Source organism: Meriones unguiculatus, chromosome 1 (assembly GCF_030254825.1).
Source record: "Meriones unguiculatus strain TT.TT164.6M chromosome 1, Bangor_MerUng_6.1, whole genome shotgun sequence".
In the NCBI taxonomy this organism is placed as follows: Eukaryota; Metazoa; Chordata; class Mammalia; order Rodentia; family Muridae; genus Meriones; species Meriones unguiculatus.
Window position 1 is genome coordinate 59,245,666 of NC_083349.1, and position 19,391 is coordinate 59,265,056.

General features: G+C 56.6%; 1 protein-coding gene across 13 annotated transcripts in view; it reads left to right on the plus strand.

Annotated features, from left to right (window-relative positions):
• The window catches only part of Pax2 (paired box 2), an 88,071-nt gene that overhangs the window by 5,399 nt on the left and 63,281 nt on the right, over positions 1-19,391 (plus strand). For 4 of the 13 annotated variants that reach the window (XM_021649637.2, XM_021649623.2, XM_021649659.2 and 1 more), the window contains exons 2-4: positions 4,627-4,737; positions 8,033-8,201; positions 8,757-8,954. In XM_021649637.2, the coding sequence (XP_021505312.1) occupies positions 4,627-4,737; positions 8,033-8,201; positions 8,757-8,954 (478 nt within the window). Of the gene's footprint in view, positions 1-3,387; positions 3,487-4,626; positions 4,738-6,226; positions 6,542-8,032; positions 8,202-8,756; positions 8,955-19,391 lie in introns of those variants that run through there. The other 9 variants (XM_021649645.2, XM_021649630.2, XM_021649669.2 and 6 more) reach the window with 6 other exon arrangements.

Sequence of the window (19,391 nt, forward strand, 5' to 3'; positions counted from 1 at the left end):
TGTCCAAATATTGGGAACAAAGGCGGGAAAAGAGCGAGAGCAGGAGGGAGGGAGGGAGGGAGCAAGAGAGAGAGCGAGGAAGCAGAAATTAGGGGGTCTTAGATGAAAAAAAAAAGTAGCTTTAGGGAGAATGTGCTGTGGAGTGTGAAATTGCAGCCCATGGTGCTCCATATTGTACCAGAAGCTCTTCCAAAAAAAAAAAAAAATCCTCCAATGTGACCAGAAAGCCGGCTAGGCGGGGGGGAGGGGAGGGGGGGGCGGGAGCCGGTCAGGCGGGGCCGGGGAGGGCCCCTGAGCGGTCACCCATTGCCAGGGACCTGGACGCCTAGGGTACACCCTCCAAGAGCCCACGGGAGGGGAAGTGGGCCGCGGGGGAGAACCCAGAGTTTGACTGTTAAGAACTTTTCCCCTTTCTTTTTGTTGGTGGAGATGGCGAGTTCCAAACGGAATAATCCAGAAAAGACGCTAGTAGCTACTCAACCTCCGCCTCCTCGGCCTTTCCACCAGCTCTCCTCTCCATCGGACTAGTTTTTTTTTTTTTTTTTTTTTTTTTTGTCCCTTGGTTCTACACAGCACCCCCCCCCCAACTTTAATGCATTTAATTTGGTCTGCGCTGTGGGGAGCATTTCCTGGGGAGAGACGCTTAATTTCGGAATTTCTAATCCCCTCCCTCGGAGCTCGGGCCGCGGCTCCCCTCGCTGCTCCCCGGGAGGTGGGGGGGGGGTGAGAGAGCCGAGCCCCGGCCGCGGGGGAGGGGCACAGCAGGATGCCCCGCGGCAGCCGGGAGCCCTCGCCAGGTCCTCCACGGCGCGCCCACCTCCAAGAGCGCTCGGGACCCCGTGCTTAGTCCCAGGGTCAGCGCCTCGTGGGCGGGAGAGAGGCGGCCGCGTCACACCCAGCAAAAGAGCCCGAAAAAGGAGCCGGGGCGCGGGGAGAGCAGACAGAGTCCGCACTGCACATAATCTGCCCCAGACACCCTGAAGGCTGGGGTGTCACTCACACGCGGCTTGGGGCACCTTTGCACAAGTGGGTACGAGAGGCCCGCAGCCTCCCGCACTCCTAACGCTCACGCCGAGCAGGCCTGCCCCAGCCGAGGACCAGCTCGGCCCTAGCCGGCCCGAAAGGGGGGAGGCAGGAGAGGGGCCGGCAGGCGCCAAGTTAGCAGGGCAGAGATGGGAGCCGAGAAGAAGGAGCTGAGATCCACAGGGAAGATTTATTGGGCAGATCAGATGCACAGAGGCGGCTAATGAAGCAAATCCCGAGATTGGTATCAGAGCAACTCCCCAAAAGTTTATTTGCCTTTAAATTTCCGCAGGGAGGCGGGCGCCTTGTTTGAAGTGTAAATGCCCCTAGGTTGAAGGAGGCGGTGGTGGAAGGGCTGCTTTGAAAACACTGGAGAGAAAAGGTTCATTTAGAGTCAGACGAGGGAAAGGCAGCGAACCCTGACAGGTCGGAGCCCTGGTTGTGTTTGGGGTTGGGTTGTTTTCTTTCTTTTTCTTTCCTCCCTTTCCTCTTCTTTCTTTTTTGCCTTCTCGCTCTTTCACTACTCTTTCCCCTTCTGTTAGGGCCCATAGAAAAAGAAAAAGAACAGGAAAGGGCGAGTCAGAGGGAGAGGCCGGCGGGGAGGGCCAGCTGCGGGCCAGCCCTGAGGTCCGGAGAAAGCTGTGCAGGGGCGAGCCGGCCCTCTGGAGCAGCGGGGTGGATTGCCCTTTTGATTATCTGGGCCCAGCAGCCAGCTGGGGGGCTACGACGGGTGCTGCGGAAGGGGGCTGCCCCGGGAGCAAGGCCGGAGACCGGAGGCCCTGTGCCACAGCTCCCTGAAAACTGGGCCAGCACCAGCGCTCGCTCCCGAGAGGGTGTGTGTGAAGGGTGCTTGTGTGAGGCGGCTTCAAACCCGCTTCACAACTGTCAGTTCTCTTTGCACCCCCACCGCACGTGCAAGTCCCCGTTCACACTTCACAGCCTATGAAACACAAAAACCCATTGGGTCCTAGAGAAGTCTGGACCGCTGCGTGGAGCGAGGGATTCCACTGACTTCTGTTTCCAAAACAGACTCAGCAAGGCTTGACTTACGTGTACCCAACATATGGAGACCTGGGCAAGAGTGTTTGTAAGGGTCTCTCTCCACAGGGACCCTTTGGATGCTCCCCACCTCCAGTTCCGGGCTGTTAAGGCTGTTAAGGAAGTTAAGGCTGTGCCAGTCGCTACTGCCCGACAGGTCCTGGCTGCCCAGCAGGTGGGGGGACTGGGTGCTGACTCCTGTAGGCCAGAGCTCTGTTTTCTCCTTTTCTTTCCCCTAGACAAAGTTAGTGCGTGTTCCTGGAGTTGTGAGGCCAAAGCAAACCCGGGAGCGCCATCTGCAGGCCGCGAGAGGAAGGCGCGGGCTTTCCAGGCTTGACCCTAGCCTGCCAGTGTCCTGCCCAAAGGAACCTAGTCTTCAGCCCCGAATAGTGGGGGACGGGGTGGGGGGCAGATGGAGAGGTGCTTGGCTTTTTTCACTTCCCAGCAATTACTCTGCAACTGGGTTAATGGGATGGGGATCAGGAATTTCCGGGAGGCAGGGCAAAAGCCCAGATCCCAGCCGACCCGGGTCCCCAAAGAATGGGAAACTCGGAATCCTGGTGCAGCTGAGCCTGGCCTGAAACTCGCCCAGAGTAAGAGCGTCCTAGGAAACTGGGTTCGAGATGCCCTGTAGGAGTCAGTCCGAGTTGGGCTGAGTCGGGTGGGTGTCTGCCCCATCCCATCTCCTGCCTTCTTGGTCGCGGGGAAAGGGGCATGACACCACTCCCTGCCCTTCCTCTGCGGACCATTCCGAGGAGTGTCGGGCCCGCCAGGCGGGAGGCAGCGTTTCGCGGCTCGAGCTCCGTGGAGCCGCCCTTTCTCAGACCCAGGGAAGCCTGGGAGGAGGGAGCGACGGGGGGAGAGAGAGTTAAAACATCAGCTGAAGTGCCAAGATGATTTATGAGACGAGGGAAAATATTTCATAAAGATCTCCCGGATATTCTGTACTTAACCAGTTAGGAGACAAAGGGCTTCTTCTCGCCTCGTGCGTGCGAGGGGAGCCCGGCGAGCGAGGCGGCGAGTGCGGGCCGGCGGCCGGGGATGAGCGGGCCGCGCCGGCAGCGCTCGCCGGGCCGCAGAGCTAGCGGCCGCGCTCCCGGCCTCCCCTTCTCCCCAGCCGGGGCGAGCGCGCCTCGGTCCCGCTCGGCTCCGGCGTCCCCGCTCGGGCCACCGCCGCGCACGCTCTCCCGGCCCAGCGGCCTCCGCCGCCGCCCGGGGGTCCGGGAGCCAAGTTCCCCGGCTCGCCCGCCCCCCCGCCGGTGCCACCACGGCAGGTGGGTCCCCGCCGGAGGCCTCCAGCTCGCTCCCGAACCGGGCGTCCCGGACTGGCCGGACTCCGGGGAGGGGTGCGCGCCGCCGCGTGCGGGACGGGAGGGGACGGGCACTTTGCCCCGGAATGAGAAGCAGGCGTGCGTGGATGGGAAGGTACCACGGGAGGGAAAGGCGACGGGGAAGGACCGGGGGAGAGGAAGGGAGGACGGAAGCCGCGGGAGGAGCGGAAGGGAACTCGGCGCCGAGGCTGGCCGAGCGAGGAGCGGGCCGCGGGCCCCGGGCGCCGGGCACCTGCGGGCCGCGGCCGGCTGGCGAGTTGGCGCGGGAGCCGGGCTCCGGGGCGCGGCGCCCGCGGCTGCCTGAGCGTCCGCCCGGCCGCCGCTCGTCGCCCTTATCTAACGCTCATCTCCGCGGCGAGTTTCGCTTCTCAGTGTAGTTTTAATCCCGCTCCCCTTCCTCCTCCCCCCCCCGGCCCGCTCCCCACCCTCCCTCTCCCCGCACCCGCCGCTCCCGCCCGTCTCCCCCTCCCCGGCCCTCCCCTCGCCGGCACCGGAGTGACAGGCGCGGGGCCCTCCTCGCCGAGGCTCGGGGCTCCGGCGCTGGCGAATCACAGAGTGGTGGAATCTATTGCCTTTGTCTGACAAGTCATCCATCTCCCGGCGCGGGGAGGAGGAGGGGGTCTGGAGGGGGCTCTGCAGCTTTTAGAGAGACTCGCCCCCGGAGCCCGGGCTCCAGTCTCGGCCGAGCCTTCCCGCGGCCGCCAGCCACCTGGGGCCAGCCCCGCGCCCGGCGCTCGGCTCCCGGCCGCCTCCTCCTCCCGGGCCGCCGCGCGCCCTTCCCGGGGGCGGGGGCCGGCTCGGCGCTCCCCTGCCGCGGCGCCCGCCCGGACGTCCCGGGGACTGCTACTTCTCTGCCAACTTCGCCAACTCGCGGGCGCTTGGCTCGGCCCGGCTCCCCTCTCGGCGCCCCCGGGCCGCCCCCGCCCCGCGCCCTCGTGCTTCCGAGCCTCCCGGACGGCCGGGCTCCGGGGCCTCCGCCTGGCCGCGGCCGGCGCTCGAGCCATGCGCCCCCCGTGCCCCTCGGCCCAGCCCGTCGCCCGCGGGCCGCTCTGCTGACCGCCCGGCCGCGTGCCCCACGGTGGCAAGTTGCAGCCGCCGCGGCCGCAGACCCCGGCGGGCCCGGAGGAGCCCCGTTGGGGAGCACAGCCCGGCGCCCCCCGCCCTCGCGCGCCCCGCGGCAGCCGGGCACCCGCTCACCCTCCCTCCCCCACCGTCCCTTCCTTCTCTCCTCAAGTCCTGAAGTTGAGTTTGCGAGGCGACACGGCGGCGGCGGCCGCGCTGCTCCCCCTCCTCTGCCTCCCCATGGATATGCACTGCAAAGCAGATCCCTTCTCCGCGATGCACCGTGAGTACCGGCGCCCGGCTCCTGCTCCCCACCACCCCGCGGGCCCCGCGTCCTGGGCCGCCGCGCTCGGGTCTCGTCCCGAGGCCGCGCTAGCTTCTCCCGGCCCTCCTTCCGTTCTGTTCCCCTCGCCCAGTATTTCTCACGCCTCTGGCCACTCTCCTGCTTTTTGCCACTCCACGCTCATCCTTCTGTGTGTCTGTCTGCCTTCCCTGGTGCTTCATCTTCCTTTCCACCCTCTCCTCCTCACCTCGCGGGGTCCGCAGCCCTGGGCCCAAGGTTCCAGCCCCCAACTCCCTTAGTGAGCCTTTGCCCTGGACTGGAGGACTAATTGGCAGCAGTTTTCAGGCTTCTCTCTCTCTCTCTCTCTCTCTCTCTCTCTCTCTCTCTCTCTCTTTCTCCTTCCTCCCCTCATCTCTACCTTTCTCAAACTTAAGAGTTGTGGCCGGTCTGGAGGGGGCTCCTGGACAATCGTGTCAGGACAATCATGCAGAAGACCCGGGGTGTGAGCGCTCTAGCCGAGCGAAGGCTCCGCAGGGGGCTGCTTGGAAATATTCCCGTCATCTTTTCTTCCATCCTCACCTCTCCTCCTTCTCTCTCCTTTCCCTTTCAGCTAGGAGCAGGAGGTTGGCAGGAGAGGGTGGTCACTTTTCTTGACTTTGCCCAGGGAGGCTGGTCGTTCTAAAAACAATGAGGGGTTTTAAGAAGAAATCAGAATCAGGGAGAGAGCGAGTAGCAGAGGCTTCCCGGCCGGCACCTGAGTGCTCTGGAGGCTGCCTTGCCTGTCTCCGCTCTGCGGAGGACCAGCCAGCCAGTGCCCTGGCCAGGGGTCAGCGAGTATGGGGGGGAAATGCGAGGGAAAGAACAAAAGAAAGGCAATTGCCAAAGCCGAGGAGGAAGGAAAGAGAAATCAAATCAAGAAAGAAATTAAAGAAAGAAAATGGCAAGGATGTTGGAGGGGAGAAATAAGAAAATAGGAAACAGGGAAACATCTTAATGATGTTTGAATTTATCTAATTCATAACAGGTCTTTAGCTTAGAAAATTATTTGTCCTGTATTTTCCCTTGCTTAAAAAGATAAATAATATTCTAAGTAGAAACCCCTCCCCATCTATAGATTAATAATTAAGGATAATTTGTAACTTTCCACGGGGTAACTTTTAGACCCAGCCTGGTCTGCGCGCTAAACCGCGCGACCCAAGAGGACGGAGCTGTTTTGTTTGTTTCCTTAGCACATCTTTAGCTTCAAGGGACCATTTTTAAAAAACAATTCCTGGAATAAAATATAGTTCCCTAAATAATTTCTAGGTAAAGGAAGCCCAAGCGAGGGGCTTCGGCCGCTGCGGGTCCCTCGGTCGGCCGGGAAGCCCAGCTCCTTTTCGGAGGGAATGAAAGAGCCCCGCGCCGGCTCGCCCAGGCTGCCGGCCTCCGCGTCGGTCCTGTTCCGCCGCCTCGCTCAGGGTTTTGGGGTTTTTTGAGGGTTGCTTCCCGGACCCGCAAGTCGGGGCTAGTCTCAGGGAACCGCTTCGAACCCCAAAGGGGAGCAGAGGCAGCGGAAGGTGGTGGAAGGAGGGCGAGAGGCGGTGCGCGGGCGGCGAGCGGCCTCGGCCCGGGTCTGCGCCAGCGGCGGGAGCGCGTTCTAGGCCGGTTGCCGCGCGGCTCCTCCGCGGGCCCTCGGCCCTGAACTCCAGCCGCACCGGGTCGCGATCCCCTTCCCTTAGACTGGGGCAAACGGGCCGGGCCCGGAGCCCGGCGCGGCTGAATTATTCATCTTTAATCTGCCCGCAGCTGCCGCCTTTTCAGACCGGTAACGCGAGTTCTCCCGGGGCCTAAATTATTGATGGTCGGGGTTTGCAGGGAGGGGAGGGGGAGAAGAGGGGGCCAGGGACGGAGACTGTGCCGATGGGGGCAGTAAGACAGGAGGTTCTGGCCTCCCGGAACCTCCGCTGGAGGCCTCTGGCCAGCGCTTTCTCCCACGCTTGTTTGGGTCTCCCCAGAAAGAGGTGGCGAGAAAGAAAGGGGGCACGAGGTTTGCCCGCTTTCTCCGAAAGTGGCCTGAGCCGTGGGGCACGGGCTGCAGGTTGCCAACCTGCTCCGGCTGGACTCCGCCGCTGGCAGTCTCTGCGGTCGGACTGTAGAGCAGCCGCAGCCGCAGCCAGCGCTGCAGGTGCAGGGTTTCTCGGCTGCTTTAGGCCGCGGGAAGTGGGGCACCCGGCAGCGGCCTGGAGCCTGGCACCCGTGTGCCCTGCTTGGCTTCCAGGCTGGGCACCCTCGCCTGGCTGGACAGGAGGCCGAGGGCTCTGCCTTGGCGGGTGCGGCCTCCTCCCTAACTGCTGGGCTTCGTGGGCACCTGCCGAGGCGTGAGAGGTCAGGGAGGTCCCGAACTGACTTTGACGGGCATCGCGGGGTGCCCCCGAGTCCTCCCTAAGCCCGCAGGGGCCGTCCCCACCGTGCCACCTTGCGGGGAGACGCCGGGGCCCCAGCCGGGGCGGTGGGGTAGGCTAGCGAAGCCCAGCGGCCCGCGCTCTCCCGCGGCGGCCGGGAGGAGACGCCGCGCCGCCTCGCGCTCGCTCTCGGGGCTCCCGCCGCCCCGCTCCCTCCTGGATGTCCTTCCACCTCAGACAGTAGGGACGCACAGGGGGGAATATGGCTCAAGTCACCTGAAGACAGAGAACCTAAAGGAAAGGAAAGGAATCCCGGCACAAACAAAACGAAAAGCGGGGAGAGAGGCAGCGGTACAATTAAAAACAGATAGGAGGGGAGAGGCGGGCGGCGGAGGTGAAAGGGGGCTCGGCTTGGTCCCTCTTGAGTCTGAAGACTCCCTGAGCTGGACCAAGAGGACCCCGACCCTCCAAAATTAATCCCTTGCGAACCCCAAGCCCTGCCAAGTCTGTGGCACAGGCGGGTTCCCTGCCCGCAGCAGCGCTGTCCCTGGCCGGGTCCTTCCCTGTCCACCTCCCTGCGTTCATCCTCGCTGACATTTCTCCTCCTTTGTCGTCTCCATGTTCCACTTCTGCTCTCCCTCCTGCCTTCTACTCTCTCCGCACCTTCTCCTCTGCGGTGCCCTGGTGGGGGAGGCGGGCTCTTCCCTTCTGCCAGCGGGGTTCGGGGTTCGGTCGGGACGCTTAATTCTCCTCTATCCTGTGGGCCCACCCAGCCACCTTTCTCCCCTCGAGAGTCTTGGGAGAAGCCCCTTAGCCTTGCCTGCTCGCTTCGCACGTGGCGGGCCTCGGACCCTGACTAATGGCCGGTCCCTGCTGTGTGTGGGGCGCTGTGTTTTTTTCTTGTGTCTCCCCAGCAGGGCACGGGGGTGTGAACCAGCTCGGGGGGGTGTTTGTGAACGGCCGTCCCCTGCCCGACGTGGTGAGGCAGCGCATCGTGGAGCTGGCCCACCAGGGTGTGCGGCCCTGTGACATCTCCCGGCAGCTGCGGGTCAGCCATGGCTGTGTCAGCAAAATCCTGGGCAGGTGAGGGCCGCGCGCCGCCTCCCTTCCCCGCTGAGGGTTAGCAAAAGGGCTTGCTGCCCCTTTGGAGAAGCACGTTCGAGGGATGCTGGGCGGGGTAGAGGCTGTGCAGTGTAACCCAGCTCTGGGGCCCTCTGAGGGAAGAGAGCTGCGTTCAGAGAAGAAGGGATTTCCCCCCAGATTATCGGTGTGGATGGGGCTGGAGGAAAGGGAATCCCAAGATGAGGGGAGGCAGCATGAGGAAGGCTAAAGGCCGGTCCAGGCTGCACAGGACCTCGGTGCTTCGGGTGGGGTCAGCTGTCCCAGCGAGGGTCCTTCTCTGCTTCCCGAGTGGAAGGCCACATTGCCTCCCCTGGTGCCCGCTCTGCCGCTGTCCACAACCAGCTACTATGCCCACCCTAGTCAGGCATCTTCTGGAGTCTCTGCTCAGCTACACAGGGCCTTTCTCCCTCCACGCCGATGCCTAGGGAGGGACAGCGGCTGAGCTCAGGAGCTTGCAGCCCCCCTGCCCTTTCCACCGCCGGCTTCTTGCTGACCCCGACGGCCTTCCTGGCCCAGGTACTACGAGACTGGCAGCATCAAGCCCGGAGTGATTGGTGGCTCCAAGCCCAAGGTGGCAACGCCCAAAGTGGTGGACAAGATCGCGGAGTACAAGCGACAGAACCCGACCATGTTTGCCTGGGAGATCCGGGACCGGCTGCTGGCTGAGGGCATCTGCGACAACGACACGGTTCCCAGCGTCTCATCCATCAACAGGTGAGCAAAGCCCCCTGGGTCTGGAGAGCAGGACTCCAGTCTACTCCTGTCTGTTGGGCCATTTCCCAGGGTCCATCCTTGCTCTTTGTCCAGCGTCCACCCCTCCTTCCATCTCCCAGCCTGTTTGGGCAAGGAAAACAGACCTGGGAGGCAAAGAGACAGACAGACTGACAGACAGGGCTCTCTCCAATTCGGAGCTGAGTTTTCCCTGCCAGGCTTCTCCCGCCGGTGTCCTGGAAATGAATCCAAGTGTTTGTGGTAATTAAGACTCCAAGATTACCCGCCTCGGGATCTAGAGACAATCACAGCCCGTAGCAAAGCCTTTAAAATGACCACTGTCTATTCACTGCCTCCAAACAGACTTTTCTTTCTAAAGTCATGTACCCTTCCCCAGGGGCGGCCAGAACCCTGGCTCCTTTACCCTTTCAGCCAACTCCCACAAAGCTCGCCTCCCAGGAGCCCAGGTCTTGGTAGCCAGCTCTGCACAAATTTCCGGCCGAGAAGCACTGGCATCCAGGCCTACAGAGCAGATGCCAGCCACCAGCCAGGACTTGGCAGAGAGGAGAGGAGCTGGACAAGGACTGGGATGCCAGGCAGGGAGGGAGAGCTGGGACCCTGTGGTGGACTCTTGGGAGATGCCCCAACCACCAAGCAAGCCTGTCTTGAGGCCGAACTCTTCCTTAATGAGAGGGTCAGATCCTGGGACTGGGCAGGTTCCACTCAGTTCATCTTGCAGAACTCTTAGGCATCTTACTCCCCAGGTGACGCCAGTGTGCGGTCTGGGAAACCACATGGTCATGCTTTAGGCGTATGCACCCCAGCCAGTGTGTGCCAGGGCATCTATCTGGGGTGACCATAGAACACCCAGGCAGCATTAAAGTCCCCCAGACCCAGACCAGTTTCATAATTGCGAAAATGTGAAGCTTAACAATTGTATTCAGGGACTCTGGACTGGAGAAGTCACACTCCAGCCAGAGGTAGGCCCCCCTTTTCAGGAGCTCCCCAAATGAGAAGACAGTCAAAGAGTTTCAGACTCTGTTATTCTTTGCACTCTTCGTAGGCCCATTATCAGGAAACTAATAATTCAGATGGCGCTTCTTTCTGCAACTAGCATCACCTATCTTTTTTTAATATTTTGCAAATGATATGGAATTATCCCAAATCATCCTGAAAACAGCAGGTAAAATTAGCTGGTAGAATGTACCTTGGCTAAAGAAGATTCCCTCTGCCACACTCGTGCTGTAACGTACTGCAAGGCGACCCCTGAAATTATTCCGGTGTGTGCCATCTGTATTAAAATGGTTATTCAGTTATGAACAGGGTAACATAATACTGATCAGCTAATTATACACCCTCCGAAACTCTCCAGCTCCCTGGGCCTGGCTCAGCTAGGTAGATACTGCAAATGAACGGCTGTTTGACATTCACTTTCCAAAAGAGCTGGAGAAAAACACTGGGTGTTTTGAGAAAGCACTAAGAGCTTTGCATTTAAAAGTCAGGAGGCTGGGGCAGCTTGGGTAGGGAGGCAGCTGTGGCCGTTAGGGAGGGGAAGGGGACAGCATTTACTTTTCCTGAGCCACCTAGAGATTTTGCCTGTAGACCCGCCTGCGGTCCTTGCAGTGACTTAGAACTGAGGTCTCGGGAAGACAGCAGCTGAACTAAGAGTAGCTGGGATGAGGATCAATGTCACTGGACTGGGTGATGGTGGCCTGGGGGCCGTTTTGGAAGTACACTTTATTGTCTGTGGTGGGAATTGCAAGCCTTGGGAGAGCCCAAGGCATGTGTAGTTTCAGTGATTTGCTTCTTTTGGGTGTGTGTGTGGGGGGTGCTGGCAGCTTCCTCCCTGGCCATTCCCCGCCTAACACTTGTATTCCTGGCTATCTTTAAAGCTGGTTTAGGTACAAGTTTGTGAATGTTTCATCCTAAAGAGACATAGAGTACAGAGGACAAATGACCCTCAAACGTCAAACTCCAGAGGTCTGAAGGTGTGCCTACCAAACCAGAAAAAAAGTAGACTAGCGAGCTGCCCATAAGATGAGCTTTGGGGAAAGAATGGGCCAAGCCTGACTGCTCTGACAGCCACAGCGACTGATGGGCACATGGTCCTGTTACCCGAGGTCCATACAGGCTTTCTTCGGGTGTGGAGAAAGAGCCATTTCTGGGTACGCATTGCTAAGGGTAGATGAAGCAGGAGCTGGGAAGCCACCAGCAGCACGGGCAGCCCTCGCTGTGCGATTAACCTTCAAGGCTTGCTTTGTCAAAGGGATCTATCAGGCCAATTTAATTTTGCTTTGGGAAGAATCCTCCTCCCATGGTTGATACTTTGGAAAGATTGGTTGGGGCGTCCCAGTGTGTCACTGGGGTGTATCTGGACGCCCCAATCATCAATATCATTCTTATGGGTGCTCTGCCCTGAAGAGGAAGGTTCCTTCTAGAGCTGTGTTTCACATAAATGCCTGGTATAGGCGTGGCATTCCTGCTGGTTCTGGTTGTATCAGGAACTTGGGCCTTTCTGTTCTGAGAACTCTCACTCATTGTAAGAAGGAACTGGAGATTTTCCTGTGTGTATGTACTAGGAAGTGGGGAGTGCCTGAGTTCAGAGCTTTCTAGATGGTAGGGTGTCAACCTGTGTTGCTGTTATTGACACATATACATATATGCGTGTATGTGTGTGTGTGTGCATACATACATCTATGTCCTGAGTAAGGGTTTTCATGCTCATGAAGGGAAGAAAGGAAGTCTACACCTGCTCGCCCACCTGAGCCAAAGGTTTTCATCTTCTCCTCCTCCAAACAGGTGCTGTCGCTGCACTTGAAATATGCTGTTATGGCTATAAACTAAATTGCTTTTCATGCTTTAAAAATGGTTTTGGCATTCTCTGATCCTGTCACGATAAAGCCTTGGCTATTCAACTTGAGTTCTCCCCTGGCAGATCCTCACAGAAATGCCTTTCTGGGCCAGAGGTGTGCTAGGGGCCATCCATACCTTGAGACCATTGGCTAAAACATTAGCTCTGAGCTGGTCATGGAATTTTTTGAATCATCCTAAACATTGAGCTACTTTCCGCTGAGTGAAGAGTGAAGCCCTTTGGCTTGGGAGGCATCACAGTTGGGGACAGGGTTTGTAAATGGGCAACTTCTGACTGACACCTGGCATGGGAGATGACCTATGGTCAGTGTGGAGATGGAAGATCCTTGTACTGAAGGAGGAGGAAAGTTGCCTCGTCGGGCTGAGTTATTGACAAGGAAGGAAGGGGTGTCCTGATGACATCCTGAGTCTTCAGGCTGCACTGTTGCCCTGGGCAGAGACCTTCTCTTTGAAAGAACAGGAACTCCAGGTGGAGTCTAGGGCTAGGGCTACACTCGGATGTGGCCTCTGAGCTGGATGATTAATTTCTTAAAGCTAGTCAACATGTGTCGGGGCCAGGGAGCCTGGACTCCTGGATCCTTGCAGCGGACCCTTGGGGCTTGCCAATCACCCACCACCCCTGTACTCTTTCTTAGCCTGTTTGCTTTAAAGTAAGCACACACATTCCTCCTGGCAGGGGCAGCACCGGCTTTAAAAAGGCTGCGGCCTCAACCCTGTGTTAAGCAGTGCCAGCTTTCATCACTCAGGTGTCCCCACGGGGTCATTCACAGGTTTTGCCACGGGTCTGGTGGTGGACACTGATCTGCCGATTGTCTTTCCAAGCAAGCTGATAGTTACTAATCACAGCCATGGGAATTCTGGAGACACAGCCTAGGCCACAGCCTCTGTTTCTGCCTCTGAAACTCAGATCTAGATCAGTTAGATTTGGCTCCTGGACCAGCCTTGGCACGGAAGCTGGGCAGAGGGGTGGCATTGCTTGTCTCTAGATCTTTGCAGCTGTTTGGTTGTCAGCACTGTTGGTGTCAGGGCAAAGAGCTAGAGTCAGTGAGTTAGGAAGGAGACTTCATCCCAAAGAGGAAGAAGGACAGTCAGGACAGAGACTGTGTCTTGGGGCTCCAGGCCTCTCAGGCACAGGCTGCAAGAAGTTGCTTCTCTGGTTTCTGTCTCAAAGCCATGCTTACTCATTTTTTATTCCTAGACGGTGTCTCTGCTGTGCTGGTCACCCATCCTTAGAGAGGCATCTGAAACAGGCAGGGCTGTTCGTCTGCTTCTTGTGTTTTTAACGTCTCACATTTCATTGTTTATTATTTACTGTGGGGGGAGGTTGGGGTATATCCAGCACACTGCTCATGAGCATACCGGAGGATAACTTGTGGGAGCTGTTTCCCTCCTTTTACAGCGTGGGTTCTGGGAATCAAACTTAGAAGGTTGTGGTGGGCTTCTGGGCCCGACTGTCTCCTGCTTGTTGGCTTGTGAGTATTCAGGCCAGGGAGTAGTCTTTCAGTAGTTGGCAACTTTTGAGAACTCCAACTGAGGGGTTATCCCCCCAAAAAAAATCCAGGTTGGGTTTAGACGGGGATGTCAAGAAGAAAAGAGGGGGGGAACCCCAAAATAAACAAATAAAGTTCCAACTGTTCTGAGAACTCAATAAAACAATCGCGTCAAATATAAAGCAGCATAAATCTGTGTCTGCGCAGGTAACCTACTCGATTGCTTTTATTATCGCCCGGGCTGACTCCATTTATTACCATCCACAGCCCGGGCCAAGGAGACTGCGTGGAGGGTGGTCGCTGGTGCAATCCTATACCCCGAGAGGCAACAATCAGCCCATAGAGCCGGGGATTTCGATGGGAGCCAGGAAGGGCCCATCTGTCTGCATGAAACCAATCAATAACTCTGTAACCAGAGCCCTTGTCACAGGGAAATGGACAACACAACAGTTCAATAGAGGGGCCACAAGGGGAATTAGCCAAGTGGAGAGGGTGCCAAGCAGGAGCAGCTTCTTGAGAAGGGAAGCAGGGGTTCCTGGAGAAGAAGAGGCTGGGAAGGCCAGGATGGCTGGGTCCTGCATGCTTGTTGGAATAGGTGAGGGACTGCTGTGCCGCCAACCTCTCCCTCGGGAAGGAGAGGCAGCACGGGGTGGTGCTCTTGATTGGGCTTGCGGCGCAACATGAGGGGACAGCCTTGTGGCCTAGACCGTCACAGCTCTAGACAGGGCAACAACAGTAATGAGCAGAGATGAGTCATTCTCCCCAAAGCCTGCATGCTGGAGAGGGCGTCCCCCCCAGGGGATGGAGGGCCTGCTTCTCGGTCTTCTCAACTGGACCTTAACCTGGGGGTCCATTGTCCACTCCCAGCTCCCTACAGCAGCAGACCCAGCTACCCTTCAGGGCCTTACCTCCGAGATGAAGACTTTTATGAACCCCTCCTTGATGCTATCTGAGGTTAATCCATTGAGAGGAGAATGTATGAGAAGACGCACGTTCCATGTCTCTAAAAGCATCCAGTAGACAAGGCCATCTGACTGGCCAATTTTCTCGATTCTTGCTGTCTTTCCATACCTCCTGCTCCATCAGACTAGGTGTTCAGAGCTCAGGTTCACAGGGTGGAGGGGCTATGGCCAGTGACGCACCCAGAGAAGGCAGAGGGGTACCTGAAACCTGAAGACTGGTGTCTCGCAAGCAGTGCCCGAGCAAGGGAAACTGTAGTTGGAGAAAAGTCACATCTCCTGGAATTATCCGTCTGCCACTGTGCAGAGATGGCTTTCTCCTGTTGGTCACATTTTTGGGGTTTGATGCCATCAAGGTGCAACTAGGAATGTATGTACAATGTATGCATAATGGCATATAGAGGTAAAGGTTATCTTCTGTGTGGGAGATCGTTTGTGTTTGTGTGTCTACTTGTATCAGCTCTTAGGCACAGGACTCTGAGACCAAGAGAACAAAGGAAACAGTCCCCAGGATGGGACATGCCATTACAGCGCAAGGCTGGGCAACCTTGCCCTTGGCTCGGTGGTTAATCAGCAAGCCGGTCATTTGGGTTGTTGCTTGAGGTGGCAACAGCTACAGAGTTTGGCTATAGATAGTTCCATCTCACAATTTACACAACCTGGGTCAAGTTTTCCACCAGGTTTTGATTGTATTACAAGTCTCCATAAATCCAGTTAATCCCAATATGAGGGCCTTTGCTGCCGTGGTGTTACCTCCGCGATGAAGACTTTTATGATCATAGCTTCATCCTCACTTTGACACTCAATCCCAAGCCCTGTTGGCAGGGCTACTAGAGACCAGCCACACCAGGAGCCAAGGTATACCTCCAGGTACATACTTTTCTCCAAACAGGTGTGGAGGTGCAGACCTTTGACCCCAGCAGAGCAGCAGGCAGATCTCCACGAATTTGAAGTCAGCCTGGTCTATGGAATGAGACCAAATAATAAAGAAACAAAAACAAACACCAATACACATGTGTGCGCACACGTGTTCATGCGTGCCCCCCCCACATGTGATCCAGGAAACCATTGGCCAGGATGCCCAGCATGAAGCATGGCAGTAGCAGTTATACACAGAGATTTCTCTGTGTTGGGTCCAAGCCCAGACCTAGACCCCAGATCCTTCCCAGGTACTAGAGGACAAGGAAGGGGTTTGAGATGAGAATGAAAGATATGATAGAACTGAGGAAGGCTTCAAAGGAGGACAGGGCTCAATGTCAGATGCAATGTCTTGGGAACTCCTTTGGGGGCCAGACATGGGAGCGTCTGGCATGTGAGAAGAGAGAGGAAAATGGTCTGACCTGAAGGAGAAAGAGTAGGCTCCTGTACCCAGAAAACACTGAGTAAGAAAGGCAGGCATGCAGACAGGAGCAGAGGGGAGTGGTCATTGAACCAAGTTCCACCCACAGCTCATCTTCATGGAAACACCTGCACATTTTCCTTGAGCTTCTGGAGTGGCGATGTGATGAGAGGATATGTTGTGTCAAGAGAGAGAGATTTAGAGTGGAGTCATCGTTTATTCTAGAGGCTTTGACTTTGGACGTGGAATCAACAAAGCAGAGCCCCGAAGTCCAGACTGGTGTGTGCCAAGAGCAGCGGTGGAAATGCGTGTAGCCACCGAGGCCTCATGCCAGTGTGTTCCGGGAAGCTGGCAGAAAAAAGGTGTGTGGATAGGCAGAGGAGCTGGGGGCCACAGGCGTGATACAGACAGTGTTTACACGCATCACTCTGTGTGTGTGTATGTGTGAGCATGACGAGGCATGAAGCTAACTTTCGGGAGTCGATTCTATTTATTGAGGAACGGTCTCTCAGTCTGACCCAGAGCTTGCTGATATGGGTAGTCTTGCTAGCCAGCTTGCTCCGGGGACCCCATCTCTTGTCTTTGGAGACTGGCATTGCAGATGGCACTGCTCCTACTCGGCATCGTGTGAGGTCTGGGGATCTGAATTCTCTGCTCCTCACACTTGCATAGCAAACTCCACCCACTGAGGTGTCTCCGCAGCTCCTCCCCACACTTTGTGGCTTCCAGGGATTGAACTCAGATTTTCAGGCTTGCATGGCAAGAATCTTTACCTGATGGGCCATCTTGCAGGACCCAGAAAGACAAAATTTAACAACTCCGTGCTAGCCAAATAAAGTGCACATTGGGTCTGAGTCCATCTTGGCCAGCAGTTGGCAGCTGTAACTCTACGCACTGACCTCTGCTTTAGGAAAGAGCGGTGACCTCAGAGCAAGCGTGAGGGAACCAGTATTTCCCCTGCATCATAATATGGAATCTTCTAGGGGTGTCCATGGGAGATGGTGGTACTCCTTCTATGGACTAGCTGGGGGAGGAGTGGGTGAGTTATGGGTAATGAAGGGGACATCAGGTGAGATGCAGACCACAAGAGTGATGGAGGAGGTGAGAAGCTGAGAGGTGAACGAGGTCTGCAGGTTCCTTTGCCTGGATGATATTTGGGACTGGAGCGCAGGGCATGCAGCTACATTTGAGAAGGGGAATCGGTGGCCTGATCTAGATAAGGGCACCTGGTCCCCTGAAATATCTGAGATGTGGTTAGAGAAAGCCAGTGCCCAGGGCAGGTGGTTGTTCAGGCTGGTGGCATTCTGAGAAGCCAGGAGTGGACAAAGGAGGAAAGGAGAGGCCAGCTGGGGAGAAGTTTCCAATATGAGGGTGGGGCAAAGAAAGTGACGTAGCAGGCACATTCTCAAGGCCAGAGTTCCGTGGTCCTTTCTAAGAGAGAGCTATGAGAACATAAACAGGGCTGTGACCACCTGCCCCTCAGCTTACTGCAGCTCTTGTAGTGCCTGTGACGATCATTGGAAGGCCCAAGAAAAGCACCAAGAAGGCAAGATGCTTTCTGGGGTTGCACAGTGGAGTCCCTTCTACCCTGATACCTAGAGCTTAAGGCCACATTGCTCCCGACTTCCTGCTATGCTTGCTTTCAGGCCTGCCTGCCTATGGTGAGCTCCCTCTGCAGTGGCCTGAGAGCAGAGAAAGCCGGGGGAATGTGCCAGGCTGTTCTTGGCAGCGTATGCAGCAAGGCAGCCGGCTGGAAAGGGAGCAGTGTTCACCTTGCAGGCACAGCAGAGAAATACAAGGAAGGATGTGGCGACCTGGGTAGAGAGGGCAGGGAGGGCATAAAGGGCCCCAGAGCTCAAGCAATAACAGCTGGCTAGTGCTGGGGTTGCCTTTCCTGGTCCTGGTGCTCCTTCTTGGCCCTGGAATCTTTGTGGGTCCAGGTGCCCATATCTTTCAGGCGAGGGGAGGAGCTCAGGAGCCTGGCAGACATTGCTGGGTCTGATGGATCACTGAGATAACCAGGCACAGCTACCTCATTCTGCCCCTTATTCTGCCAGCCTTTGTCTTACCTACAAGGCTCACCATGTTGTCCTGAGAGAAGCTGATGGGCCTGGCCTGTGGGCCTCTGTGTGGTTCTGTTTTAGAGACTATGTGAGCTGGTGGTTTCTAGCAAACCCTGGCTTTAATAGCCTGGGAGGCTGGCCTAGCACCTCCAGGAGCAGTCAGAAGTCACTTGTCAAACTGAGAGCTGGTGGTTTCCTTATTCAGAAAGCTTCTGGCTGGCTGGACTGTTTGGTCCCAAGGCAAGAATTCCTGCTCATTTGGAATGTTACTGAATGCCATCTAGAGAGTGCGGAATCAAAGGGACAGTAGATATCCTAGTGGATCAATAGGTAAGGATCAGTCAGGTCTACAAAAGCTTCTGACACAGTCTGTCAGCACGCCTGGATCTGGGAGTATGGGCCCCTGTGAGACCAGTGCACACTTGCTCTGTCAGGGGTGAGCGTGTCACCTGTGCGTGGTATTAGGTGAGTTGGTGGCTACGGCATTGGTTGTGTTTGCCTGAAACCTCAGAGGCAGCCTGTGAGGGATGAGACCAAAGGTCCGGCTGGTTATCTGCTGTCATCTGTGGAGCACACCCACCAGGGTCTCCAACCTTCTCCTCGCCCTTCTGTCCTCCTCCCCGGGTTAGATGGATGGGTAGGAGAGGCCAATCTCTGACTGGAGAGTGCAGAGTGGATTCTGATTGAAGAGTGCAGAGAAGTGATAAGATAAGGGAGGCCACCTTTCCTCCAGGGATCAACTGAGGTGTCATGTTGCCCGCTCGCCTTGGCTTTTCTAAGAAGGGCAGTCAGACTTTTTACTGTGATGGTCTGGCTTTGGGGAAATCCGGAGGGAAGGAGGTTCCTTATCCAGTGGTCCTGGAAGGGAAAGCCTGGCCCCAGGTGAGAGAGAAAAGGCAGCAGAAGGAAGACAGCAGAAGAGAGAGGGGAGGGCCAGGTACCTTGACACTGACTGGCCCTGGCCTGATCTGGGGCCACAGAAAAAAGTAAAGAAGGAGACTGTGAGGCTTTCAACTAGCCTTCTGGGTGCTTAGCCTCCTGCAGAGGGCACAGTCCAGCCTCTTGCAGAAACAGAGTTCACTCTCTTCGTCCTACCCTACTGTATATTAACAGATAACATCCATATCACCTATAACCGCCTCTTCCTCCACTCCCATTTCTTCAACGCCTGACCCTAGGGAGACACTCTAGAAGGTCATGCAGACTGCTTAAGAGATGACCTCTCAGGGTAGGCACAAAAAAAGTTGAGAGAAATTCATTTCATGGCTAGTGGCTGCTTAGAAAAGGCGATTCCTGCATACGAATGTGATAAATGTTAACTGAGCATTAATCGCATTAAAGAGGGCCCTATAAACTTTTCATTTCTAATTAAATTCGTCCAGTGATGCTGCCCAAGCGAGTACTCTGAGCCTTTGTTTATGTGGAAAATTAAAATGCAAATACAATGGGATTTATTTTCAGGAGTGGAGTGACGGTCGGGCCCCGCTGGCTACTGGTCGCGAGGCCTGTCAGGCTAAGTAACTACTTCTCTGAGGTGCTTTTCTCCACTGTGCAACCATTTTTTTGTCATGAAGAAGGCCAGAGTTCAGGGTCAAATACAATTAGGCATGAGGAGAAATTACAAAAAGAATTAAAGAAGAAAAGGCAAAAGACAACCCAGTAATGTAAAAAAGTTTTCTTGGTTTCTAACTCTCCTCCTTCCATAACAGGACCCCCCC